Source organism: Salmo salar, chromosome 03 (assembly GCF_965601325.2).
Source record: "Salmo salar chromosome 03, fSalSal1, whole genome shotgun sequence".
NCBI classification, from domain to species: domain Eukaryota; kingdom Metazoa; phylum Chordata; class Actinopteri; order Salmoniformes; family Salmonidae; genus Salmo; species Salmo salar.
The window spans coordinates 663,098-676,785 of record NC_138293.1 but is presented as its reverse complement, the minus strand read 5'-3'; the positions used below and the strand labels follow the sequence as shown (position 1 = coordinate 676,785).

At 43.2% G+C, this 13,688-nt stretch overlaps 1 protein-coding gene across 4 annotated transcripts in view; it reads left to right on the top strand.

Moving 5' to 3' along the window:
• The first annotated feature begins 4,082 nt into the window (after nucleotides 1–4,082).
• The window catches only part of tcea1 (transcription elongation factor A (SII), 1), a 33,653-nt gene continuing 24,047 nt past the window's right edge, over nucleotides 4,083–13,688 (top strand). The window contains exons 1-4 of one of the 4 annotated variants that reach the window (XM_082971390.1): nucleotides 4,083–4,282; nucleotides 8,679–8,741; nucleotides 10,399–10,504; nucleotides 11,044–11,152. In XM_082971390.1, coding sequence (XP_082827516.1) covers nucleotides 4,208–4,282; nucleotides 8,679–8,741; nucleotides 10,399–10,504; nucleotides 11,044–11,152 — 353 coding nt within the window. In that variant the 5' untranslated portion in view covers nucleotides 4,083–4,207. 4 annotated transcript variants of the gene reach the window in all.

Genomic DNA, 13,688 nt, shown 5'->3' with positions numbered 1-13,688 from the left:
GTGAACAGGGAGTACAGGAGGGGACTGAGCACGCACCCCTGTGGAGCTCCAGTGTTGAGGATCAGCGTGGCAGATGTGTTGTTACCTACCCTCACCACCTGGGGGCGGCCCGTCAGGAAGTCCAGGATCCAGTTGCAGAGGGAGGTGTTTAGTCCCAGGGTCCTTAGCTTAGTGATGAGCTTTGAGGGTACTATGGTGTTGAACGCTGAGCTGTAGTCAATGAATAGCATTCTCACATAGGTGTTCCTTTTGTCCAGGTGGGAAATGGCAGTGTGGAGTACAATAGAGATTGCATCATCTGTGGATCTGTTGGGGCGGTATGCAAATTGGAGTGGGTCTAGTGTTTCTGGGATAATGGTGTTGATGTGAGCCATGACCAGCCTTTCAAAGCACTTCATGGCTACGGACCTGAGTGCTACGGGTCTGTAGTCATTTAGGCAGGTTGCCTTTGTGTTATTGGGAACAGGGGCTATGTTGGTCTGCTTGAAACATGTTGGTATTACAGACTCAGACAGGGAGAGGTTGAAAATGTCAGTGAAGACACTTGCTTGTTGGTCCGCCCATGCTCTGAGTCCACGTCCTGGCAGCCTCCTGTTTAACTTCCCTGGGCTACGTGGGACGTGACTTCTCTAGGGCCAGTGGGACGAAATCGTCCCACCTACATAACAGCCAGTGGAATCGAGTGGCGCAAAATACAAAAACCTTAAATATGCTATAACTTCAATTTCTCAAACATATGACTATTTTACACCATTTGAAAGACAAGACTCTCGTTAATCTAACCATATTGTCCGATTTCAAAAAGGCTTTACAACGAAAGCAAAACATTAGATTATGTCAGGAGAGTACCCATCCAAAAATAATCACACAGCCATTTTCAAAGCAAGCATATATGTCACAAAAACCAAAACCACAGCTAAATGCAGCACTAACCTTTGATGATCTTCATCAGATGACACATTATGTTATACAATACATGCATGTTTTGTTCAATCAAGTTCATATTTATATCAAAAAACAGCTTTTTACATGAGCATGTGATGTTCAGAACTAGCATACCCACCGCAAACTTCCGGTGAATTTACTAAATTACTCACTATTAACCTTCACAAAATACATAACAATTATTTTAAGAATTATAGATACAGAACTCCTTTATGCAATCGCGGTGTCAGATTTTAAAATAGCTTTTCGGTAAAAGCTCATTTTGCAATATTCTGAGTAGATAGCCCGGCCATCACAGGCTAGCTAATTTGACACCCACCAAGTTTGTCATTCACTAAACTCAGAATTAGTAGAAGAAAAATTGGATTACCTTTGCTGTTCTTTGTCAGAATGCACTCCGAGGACTTCTACTTCAACAACAAATGTTGTTTTGGTTCAAAATAATCCATAGTTATGTGCAAATATCCTCTGTTTTGTTCGTGCGTTCAAGACACTATCCGAAGGGTAAAGAAGGGTGACGCGCCCGATGCGTTTCGTGACAAAATATCGAAATATTCCATTACCGTACTTCGAAGCATGTCAAACGCTGTTTAAAATCTATTTTTATGCAATTTTTCTCGTAAAAAAGCGATAATATTCGGACCGGGAAACCCTGTTTACGTTCAAAGAGAGAGAAAATAAAAACATGGGGTCGCCTCGTGCACGCGCCTCAGTCTCATTGTCCTCTGATAGACCACTTACCAAAGGCGCTAATGTTTTTCAGCCAGGGGCTGCAAAGACATCATTCAGCTTTTTCCCGCCTTCTGAGAGCCTATGGGAGTCGTAGGAAGTGTCACGTTACAGCAGAGATCCTAAGTTTTCAATAAAGAGAGTCAAGAAGCCCAAGAAATTGTCAGACAGGCCACTTCCTGTAAGGAATGTTCTCAGGTTTTTGCCTGCCAAATGAGTTCTGTTATACTCACAGACACCATTCAAACAGTTTTAGAAACTTTAGGGTGTTTTCTATCCAAAGCCAATAATTATATGCATATTCTAGTTTCTGGGCAGTAGTAATAACCAGATTAAATCGGGTACGTTTTATCCGGCCGTGTAAATACTGCCCCCCTATCCCCAACAGGCCTTGTTCTGAACATTTCCAAAACAAAGGTCATGTGGTTTGGTAAGAAGAATGCCCCTCTCCCCTACAGGTGTGATTACTACCTCTGAGGGTTTAGAACTTGAGGTAGACACCTCATACAAGTACTTGGGAGTCTGGCTAGACGGTACACTGTCCTTATCTCAGCACATATCAAAGCTGCAGGCTAAGGTTAAATCTAGACTTGGTTTCCTCTATCGTAATCGCTCCTCTTTCACCCCAGCTGCCAAACTAACCCTGATTCAGATGACCATCCTACCCACGCTAGATTACGGAGACATAATTTATTGATCGGCAGGTAAGGGTGCTCTCGAGCGACTAGATGTTCTTTACCATTCGGCCATCAGATATGCTACCAATGCTCCTTATAGGACACATCACTGCACTTTATACTCCTCTGTAAACTGAATTTGTTCTTAACTTACTAATTAAATAAAGGTTAAATATTTGTATTTATTTTTTATTATCAAACTGTATTCCTATAATGTAATATTGTGTATAAAAGTACCATGCATGTAAAATGTATGAAGAATGTAACAAAAACAAAGAGAGGACATAAATATAAATGTAATTGGGTGGTGAGTTTCCCTTTACACTGTAAAGAGCTTTTGGTGTCTGGATGAAGTAACATGTGTCTGGGTAACAGTAACATGTGTCTGGGTAACAGTACTCTTCTTGAGTTGTGTACAATCAATCATCGACACGAACTCCAACTTGTACCACCAGTCATGGAGATTTATTCTGATAGGAACAGCACAAAATTGCACGTCATGCAATGCACGGCTCACCATCCAACTCTGCACTCACACACTGTACAAAATATACAACCACCAGACACAGTAAGTTGCTTAGCTGGAATTCTCTACTGTCACGAGGGTCGTCTAAAGGGGACCAAAGCGCAGTGTGTTGAGTGCTCGTCTTCTTTTATTAACGTATGAAGTGAACACTTAAACAAAAAGACAATCGACAGTTCCGTAAGGTACACGGACTATACAAAAAAAATAATAATAAAACAACTGCCCACAACCTACAGGAAAAAACAGGCTGCCTAAGTATGGCTTCCAATCAGAGACAACGAAAGACACCTGCCTCTGATTGGAAACCACACTCGGCCACACATAGAAAACGAACATAGTGCGCCCCCTCTAAATAAACCAACCCCAAAACACACAAAAACAACACCCCCTGCCACGCCCTGACCATACTACAATGACAAATGACCCCTTTTACTGGTCAGGACGTGACATCTACAACTAAATGTACAACAAACATGCCCCAAAAAAGGCTGCATCTTATGTCTGGTGTTCCAATAACATTTACAAACAACTTGATATAAATTGTACATTTAAATCATCACTTGGGAGTATAAAAATCCCTTTTGACGTACAGTGCTTTGCAACAAACAATTTACCGCTGGTTTGGTGCTTGTTCACTGGGACGATTCCAACAAACATCCTCCCTCGGGAAGCCAGCTACGCAAACCAGCCAATAAGATGCCGTGTTGACAAAAATAAAACCAAAAACCCATTGGCTTAACAATAAAGTAGCAAGGGGAATCAGCAATATAACCCTGTTACACCTGGGTAAAGAAACACGGTTGAAGTTTTCATCTTTAATCAGCCCAAAAAATCGGCCAATTTCTAAAATAGACATTTCTGTGAACATTTCTGTGTAACTATGTACGTTTTACTTGTGAACATTTAATATAAAAAATATATTCTCAAGATGGGTCAATTTGTTTGTCGATGTGCCATTTGAAAAACAATGCGTATATTGGAGTAACCTTAATTTGGGTTAAGACAAGTAACTATGAGTAAGGACAAACATCATGATAAGCTTGTTGAGTTTGAATAAGACATCCGATTAACACTTTGCATTTATAACGGGTTGTTTTACAATATCTACAAAATAACCAAATAATTGATCGTCCTTTTAATTGTTTTTTTTACCCATTCAAGGCGCTCGGCAAACGCGTCATCATACTCCCTCTTCTGATTGGTCGGGTAGGCGGGCCTTCCGACTTTGTAGCTGTGGTAACTAGTGACAACCCGCCAAACGCCCGGTGCCCTTTGTCGACAACGATTTCCTCTCTTTGCAATTTGAACGTTTTAGAGGAAATTATTCACAATGGGTAAAAAAGAAGAAGAGGAAATCATAAGAATTGCGAAGAAGATGGATAAAATGGCGCAGAAGAAAAGCGGGGTGAGGTGTTCTGACATGAATGGATTGGCTCCCATTATTTTTGGCTGGTGTTTGCGTTAGCATGCTAACGCTAAACTAGCAAATGGAGTTCAAAACCTAGACACACATAGCTAACTAGCTAGCAGTTGTCGTCCTATGGTGTTGAATGTCACATTTGGAAAAAATATTGGTCTTACTGGCTCTTCGTAGTCGTTTAACATTAGCTAGTTCAGTGGTGCATGGTAGTCAAACGTTATTGTGATGTTAGCTAGCTAGCTAACTAAGCAAGTAACTAGCTAACTAAGCAAATAACTAGCTAACTAAGCAAATAACTAGCTAGCTAAGCTAACAACAGTTAGCTAGTTATGTAGTTGCTAAGATAGCAGGTCATTGATGTAGGGTTTACGTGCCAGTCGGAACTAAGAAACTGAAATAAATACATAACACTTAAACAAATAAACTTTCCAAATTGCACAAACATATACCGCAGTTGGATTATACATTAAAAAAAAATGCAAAGTACGGAACTAAACACACAGGTTTAAGAAAAATAAACAAATAATAATGAAAAAAGACTAGAAATAAAACACTTTAGAAACGTCACAGTGGTCTTATATACATTCAGTTATACAGGTCAGGTTGTATGATGCAATGACTTTAAGGGAATTTTTGTTTTTAATAAGGGGGTAGGCTTAAGAAAATACAATACTAATACAGTAATACAATGAAATTATTGACCAAGAAATTGAAATCATTATCATCTTGGAATAAACCAAATTTGACATCCTTGACTGTGAAATTGGCAATATTACTCTCCTATATTACTCTCCTACAATCTAAACTAGTTGCCCTCAATCTCACCCAAATTATCATGGAACCTACCATGTACAAATCCGTAAACTCGGGCACCCTCATAGATATCATCCTGACCAACCTGCCCTCTAAATACACCTCCGCTGTCTTCAATCAGGATCTCAGTGATCACTGCCTCATTGCCTGCGTCCGTAATGGGTCCGCGGTCAAAATACCACCCCTCATCGCTGTCAAACGCTCCCTAAAACACTTCAGCGAGCAGGCCTTTCTAATTGACCTGGCCCGGGTATCCTGGAAGGAGATTGACCTCATTCCGACAGTAGAGGATGCCTGGTTATTCTTTAAAAGTGCCTTCCTCACCATCTTAAATAAGCATGCCCCCATTCAAGAAATGTAGAACCAAGAACAGATATAGCCCTTGGTTCTCTCCAGACCTGACTGCCCTTGACAAGCACAAAACATCCTGTGGCGTTCTGCATTAGCATCGAATAGCCCCCGTGATATGCAACTTTTCAGGGAAGTTAGGAACCAATATACACAGTCAGTTAGGAAAGCCAAGGCTAGCTTTTTCAAACAGAAATTTGCATCCTGTAGCACAAACTCCAAAAAGTTCTGGGACACTGTAAAGTCCATGGAGAATAAGAGCACCTCCTCCCAGCTGCCCACTGCACTGAGGCTAGGAAACACTGTCACCACCGATAAATCCACCATAATTGAGAATTTCAATAAGCATTCTTCTACGGCTGGCCATGCTTTCCACCTGGCTACCCCAACCCCGGTCAACAGCCCTGCACCCCCTACAGCACCTTGCCTAAGCCTTCCCCATTTCTCCTTCACCCAAATCCAGTCAGCTGATGTTCTGAAAGACCCCTACAAATCAGCTGGGCTTGACAATCTGGACCCTCTCTTTCTAAAATGATCTGCTGAAATTGTTGCGTCCCCTATTACTAGCCTGTTCAACCTCTCTTTCGTATCGTCTGAGATCCCCAAAGATTGGAAAGCTGCCGCAGTCATCCCCCTCTTCAAAGGGGGTGACACTCTAGACTCAAACTGTTATAGACCTATATCTATCTACCCTGCCTTTCTAACGTCTTCGAAAGCCAATTTAACAAACAGATCACCGACCATTTCGAATCCCACCGTATCTTCTCTGCAATGCAATCTGGTTTCCGAGCTGGTCATGGGTGCATCTCAGCCACGCTCAAGGTCCTAAACAATATCATAACCACCATCGATAAGAGACAGTGCTGTGCAGCCGTCTTCATCGACCTGGCCAAGGCTTTCGACTCTGTCAATCACCACATCCTCATCGGCAGACTCAATAGCCTTGGTTTCTCTAATGACTGCCTCGCCTGGTTCACCAACTACTTCTCAGAGTTCAGTGTGTCAAATCGGAGGGCCTGTTGTCCGGACCTCTGTCAGTCTCTATGGGGGTGCCGCAGGGTTCAATTCTCGGCTGACTCTTTTCCCTGTATACATCAATGATGTGGCTCTTGCTGCTGGTGATTCTCTGATCCACCTCTACGCAGACGAAACCATTCTCTATACTTCTGGCCCTTCTTTGGACACTGTGTTAACAAACCTCCAGACGAGCTTCAATGTCATAACTCTCCTTCCGTGGCCTCCAACTGCTCTTAAATGCAAGTAAAACTAAATGCATGCTCTTCAACCGATCACTACCCGCCCGACTAGCATCACTATTCTGGACGGTTCTGACTTAGAATATGTGGACAACTATAAATACCTCAGTGTCTGGTTAGACTGTAAACTCTCCTTCCAGACTCACATTAAGCATCTCCAATCCAAAATCAGATCTGGAATCGGCTTCCTATTTTGCAACAAAGCCTCCTTCACTCATGCTGCCAAACATACCCTCGTAAAACTGACTATCTTACCGATCCTTGACTTCGGCGATGTCATTTACAAAATAGCCTCCAATACTCTACTCAGCAAATTGTATGCAGTCTATCACTGTGCCATCCATTTCGTCACCAAAGCCCCATATACTATCCACCACTGGGACCTGTACGCTCTCGTCGGCTGGCCCTCGCTTCATATTTGTTGCCAAACCCACTGGCTCCAGGTCATCTGTAAGTCTTTGCTAGATAATATCTCAGCTCACTGGTCACCATAGCAGCACCCACCTGTAGCACGTGCTCCAGCAGGTATATCTCTCTGGTTACCCCCAAAGCCAATTCCTCTTTGGCCGCCTTTCCTTCCAGTTCTCTGCTGCCAATGACTGGAACGAACTGCAAAAATCTCTGAAGCTGGAGACTCATATCTCTCTCACTAGCTTTAAGCACCAGCTATCAGAGCAGCTTACAGATTATTGCACCTGTACACAGCCCATCTGTAAACAGCCCATCCAAATACCTCATCACCATATTGTTATTTATTTTGTTTATATTATTTTTCTTATTTGCACCCCAGTATCTCTACCTGCACATTCATCTTCTGCACATCTATCACTCCAGTGTTAATGCTAAATTGTAGTTATTTCGCCACTGTGGCCTATTTATTGCCTTACCTCCCTAATCTTACTTCATTTGCTCACACTGTATATTTACTTTTCTATTGTATTATTTGACTGTATGTTTGTTTTACTCCATGTGTAACTCTGTGTTGTTGTATGTTGTCGAACTGCTTTGCTTTATCTTGGCCAGGTCGCAATTGTAAATGAGAACTTGTTCTCAACTAGCCTACCTGGTTAAATAAAGGTGAAATAAATAAATAAACATCTGATTATAATAACATGCCTTTCACCAGCAGTACAAGACTAGAAGGAGATACAGTACATTCGGGAAATTTTCACACCCCTTGACTTTTTCCACAGTTTTTTACGTTACAGCCTTATTCTGAAATTGATCAAATTGTTTTGTTTTTCTCGTCAATATACACACAATACCCCATGATGACAACAAAAACGGGTTTTTAGACATTTTTGCAAATGTATATAAAAAATGAAAAAAAGTTTTTTGGCTCCCGAGTGGCGCAGCGGTCTAAGGCACTGCATCTCAGTGCTAGAAACGTCACTACAGACCCTGGTTCGATTCCAGGCTGTATCACAACCGGCCGTGAATAGGAGTCCCATAGGGCGTCGGGCAATTGGCCCAGAGTCGTCTGGGTTTGGCCGGGGGTTCGGCCGCCATTGTAAATACAAATTTGTTCTTAACTGACTTGCCTAGTTAAATAAAGGTTATATTATTATTATATATTTTTTAAACCACCTTTGTCAGCGATTACAGCCTTGAGTCTTCTTGGGTATGATGCTACAAGCTTGGCAACACCTGTATGTGGGGAGTTTCTCCCATTCTACTCTGAAGATCCTCTCAATCTCTGTCAGCTGTTTCTAAAAACCTGTTTTTGCTTTTTTCATTATGGGGTGTTGTGTGTAGATTGATTGAGGAAATATTTTTATGTAATCCATTTTAGAATAAGGCTGGAACATAACAAATTGTGGAAAATACTTTCCGAATGCACTGTATCCTCAAACTTGATGCATCCTTCCTCTACCTAACCCCCAGTATGATGTTGTTGCAGCACCAACCTGCCGACCTAAACTAGAATATCTGTGCTCAACCTAACCCTCACTTTGTTGTTGCAGGTAGGGGCACTGGACCTTCTGAAGGAGCTGAGGGCTGTACCAATGACTCTAGAATTACTACAGGTACTGGAGGGAGCTGAGGGCTGTACCAATGACTCTATAATTACTACAGGTACTGGAGGGAATAAGGGAGGGAGCTGAGGGCTGTTCCTATGACTCTATAATTACTACAGGTACTGGAGGGAATAAGGGATGGAGGGAGAGATGGAGTATGCTGAGGGCTGTACCAATGACTCTATAATTACTACAGGTACTGGAGGGAATAAGGGAGGGAGCTGAGGGCTGTTCCTATGACTCTATAATTACTACAGGTACTGGAGGGAATAAGGGATGGAGGGAGAGATGGAGTATGCTGAGGGCTGTACCAATGACTCTAGAATTACTACAGGTACTGGAGGGAGAGATGGAGGGAGAGATGGAGGGAGAGATGGAGGGAGAGATGGAGTATGCTGAGGGCTGTACCAATGACTCTATAATTACTACAGGTACTGGAGGGAATAAGGGATGGAGGGAGAGATGGAGTATGCTGAGGGCTGTACCAATGACTCTAGAATTACTACAGGTACTGGAGGGAATAAGGGATGGAGGGAGAGATGGAGTATGCTGAGGGCTGTTCCAATGACTAGAATTACTACAGGTACTGGAGGGAATAAGGGATGGAGGGAGGGAGAGATGGAGGGAGAGATGGAGGGAGAGATGGAGGGAGAGATGGAGTATGCTGAGGGCTGTACCAATGACTCTAGAATTACTACAGGTACTGGAGGGAGAGATGGAGGGAGAGATGGAGGGAGAGATGGAGGGAGAGATGGAGTATGCTGAGGGCTGTACCAATGACTCTATAATTACTACAGGTACTGGAGGGAATAAGGGATGGAGGGAGAGATGGAGTATGCTGAGGGCTGTACCAATGACTCTAGAATTACTACAGGTACTGGAGGGAATAAGGGATGGAGGGAGAGATGGAGTATGCTGAGGGCTGTACCAATGACTCTAGAATTACTACAGGTACTGGAGGGAGAGATGGAGGGAGAGATGGAGTATGCTGAGGGCTGTACCTATGACTATAATTACTACAGGTACTGGAGGGAATAAGGGAGGGAGCTGAGGGCTGTTCCTATGACTATAATTACTACAGGTACTGGAGGGAATAAGGGATGGAGGGAGAGATGGAGTATGCTGAGGGCTGTACCAATGACTCTATAATTACTACAGGTACTGGAGGGAATAAGGGATGGAGGGAGAGATGGAGTATGCTGAGGGCTGTTCCAATGACTAGAATTACTACAGGTACTGGAGGGAATAAGGGATGGAGGGAGGGAGAGATGGAGGGAGAGATGGAGGGAGAGATGGAGGGAGAGATGGAGGGAGAGATGGAGTATGCTGAGGGCTGTTCCTATGACTATAATTACTACAGGTACTGGAGGGAGAGATGGAGGGAATAAGGGATGGAGGGAGAGATGGAGGGAGAGATGGAGGGAGAGATGGAGTATGCTGAGGGCTGTACCAATGACTCTATAATTACTACAGGTACTGGAGGGAATAAGGGATGGAGGGAGAGATGGAGGGAATAAGGGATGGAGGGAATAAGGGATGGAGGGAGAGATGGAGGGAGAGATGGAGGGAGAGATGTGTCGGGGTTTAGAAGTAGTGAACTCTATTCTCTCTCCCTCTACTGAACCCATGTCTCTCCTGCAGCCTAACGTTGGTCTCTCCTCTCCAGTCCACTAGGATTGGGATGTCGGTGAACGCCATCAGGAAGCAGAGTACCGACGATGAGGTCACCTCTCTGGCCAAGGCCCTTATCAAGTCCTGGAAGAAACTCCTAGGTTAGTGGATCAGTACTATTCTACATGTAACCTGGTCCCATCTGTTAGTGGATCAGTACTATTCTACATGTAACCTGGTCCCATCTGTTAGTGGATCAGTACTATTCTACATGTAACCTGGTCCCATCTGTTAGTGGATCAGTACTATTCTACATGTAACCTGGTCCCATCTGTTAGTGGATCAGTACTGGTATAGACTGCCTAACACTCAACCTCTCTGACCAAGTCCTGGAATAAACTCCTTGGTTAGTAACATATTACTAGTTTACATCCTGGTCCCTTCTATCTTCTGGTCAGTTATTTAGTTAGTTTTTTCCCAGTATGGTGGTAGTTACTCATCCTCTACTCCTCGGTTAGTAACTCATCATTACTAGTTTAAACGTTATCGACATGTAACACATTTCAGCTGGATTTACTTGTACTTGTTGTGGGGACTCCAGCACTTCCTGAGTACTACTCCTCTACCTGAATGTGAAGTTACACCCCTCTGAATAAGCCCCAGGTGTAATGTCAGATCCTGTATTTTCATTGGACGGCAGATGAGCCAGGAGGTGGAGACAAGTCGTTAGAGGAGAAGAGGAAAGAGTCGTCAACACCCACCAGTCTGGTGTCTCCGACCCAGGGAAGTCCTGAACCCCGGGAAGAGAGGTACATAGTTACTACAACTACACACTACTCTACTACTACACTACCTCTTCAGTACGGCGTCTCCCACCCAGGGGCAGTCCTGAACCATGGGAAGAGAGGTAGCTAGTTACTAATACTACTACTACTACTACTACTACTACAACACACCTACTACTTACTACTACAACACACCTACTTACTACTACTACAACACACCTACTTACTACTACTACAACCTACCAACTTACTACTACTACAACACACACACTACTATTACTACTACTACATCACACTACTACTACTACAACACACTACTACTACTACAACACACTACTACTACTACAACACACTACTACTACTACAACACACTACTACTACTACTACAACACACTACTACAACACACTACTACTACTACTACAACACACTACTACAACACACTACTACTACTACAACACACTACTACTACTACAACACACTACTACTACTACGTCACCAGTACAGTGTCTTCCTCTCATGGACGGCATGGAAGAACACCAGTAGGCCAGTGACTCAGCCTCTGTAAAAGGGTTAGAGGCAGAGACTCCCAGTGGAGAGAGGGGGAACCGGCAAGGCAGAGACAGCAAGGGCGGTTCGTTGCTCCAGCCTTTCCGTTCACCTTCACAGTCTGGGCCAGACTACACTCAATCATAGGACCTACTGAAGAGATAAGTCTTCAATAAAGACTTAAAGGTTGAGACTGAGTCTGCGTCTCTCACATTGGTAGGCAGACTATTCCATAAAAATGGAGCTCTATAGGAGAAAGCCCTACCTCCAGCCGTTTGCTTAGAAATTCTAGGGACAGTAAGGAGGCCTGCGTCTTGTGACCGTAGCGTACGTGTAGGTATGTACGGCAGGACCAAATCGGAAAGATAGGTAGGAGCAAACCCATGTAATGCTTTGTAGGTTAGCAGTAAAACCTTGAAATCAGCCTTAGCCTTGTAATATGATCAACATTTTTGGTTCTAGTCAAGATTCTAGCAGCCGTGTTTAACGCTACCTGAAGTTTATTTAGTGTTTTATCCGGGTAGCCTGAGAGTAGAGCATTGCAGTAGTCCAGCCTAGAAGTAACAAAAGCATGGATTAATTTTTCTGCGTCATTTTTGGACAGAAAGTTTCTGATTTTTGCAATGTTACGTAGATGGAAAAAAGCTGTTGAGACGACTGTACAACCATCCAGATTAATTGTCAGATTCAACAGAAGATCTCTTTGTTTCTTGGGACCTAGAACAAGCATCTCTGTTTTGTCCGAGTTTAAAAGTAGAAAGTTTGCAGCCATCCACTTCTTTATGTCTGAAACACAGGCTTCTAGCGAGGGCAATTTTGGGGCTTCACCATGTTTCATTGAAATGTACAGCTGTGTGTCGTCCGCATAGCAGTGAAATTTAACATTATGTTTTCGAATGACATCCCCAAGAGGTAAAATATATAGTGAAAACAATAGTGGTCCTAAAACAGATACTTGAGGAACACCGAAATTTACAATTGATTTGTCAGAGGACAAACCATTCACAGAGACAAACTGATATCTTTCCGACAGATAAGATCTAAACCAGGCAAGAACTTGCCCGTGTAGACCAATTTGGGTTTCCAATCTCTCCAAAAGAATGTGGTGATCGATGGTATCAAAAGCGGCACTAAGATCTAGGAGCACGAGGACAGATGCAGAGCCTCGGTCTGACGCCATTATAAGGTAATTTACCACCTTCACAAGTGCAATCCATGCTATGATAGGGTCTAAAACCCAGACTGCGTTTCATATACATTATTTGTCTTCAGGAAGGCAGTGAGTTGCTGTGCAACAGCTTTCATTTTTTTGGGAGGAATGGGAGATTCGATATAGGACGATTTTAGTTTTTTACATTTTCCGGGTGAATGTTTCGGCTTTTTCAAGAGAGGCTTTATTACTGCCACTTTTAGTGAGTTTGGTTCACATCCGGAGGATAGGGAGCCATTTATTATGTTCAACATAGGAGGGCCAAGCACAGGAAGCAGCTCTTTCAGTAGTTTAGTTGGAATAGGGTCCAGTTTGCAGCTTGAAGGTTTAGAGGCCATGACTACATTTACATTTTTACATTTAAGTCATTTAGCAGACGCTCTTATCCAGAGCGACTTACAAATTGGTGCATTCACCTTATGATATCCAGTGGAACAACCACTTTACAATAGTGCATCTAAATCTTTTAAGGCGGGGGGGGGGGGGGGGTTAGAAGGATTACTTTATCCTATCCCAGGTATTCCTTAAAGAGGTGGGGTTTCAGGTGTCTCCGGAAGGTGGTGATTGACTCCGCTGTCCTGGCGTCGTGAGGGAGCTTGTTCCACCATTGGGGTGCCAGAATGTGTATCTCTTGAATGTGTCAAGAGATACAGGATTAAAAAACTTGAGGGTCCTGGCAGTTCTGTGGTGACTCAGGACAGTCGAGGTTTTTATGCAGATTTAAAGAGGAGTCCGTAATTTGCTTTCTTATGATGATGATCTTTTCGTCAAAGAAGTTCATGAATTCATCGCGAGCTGAAGTC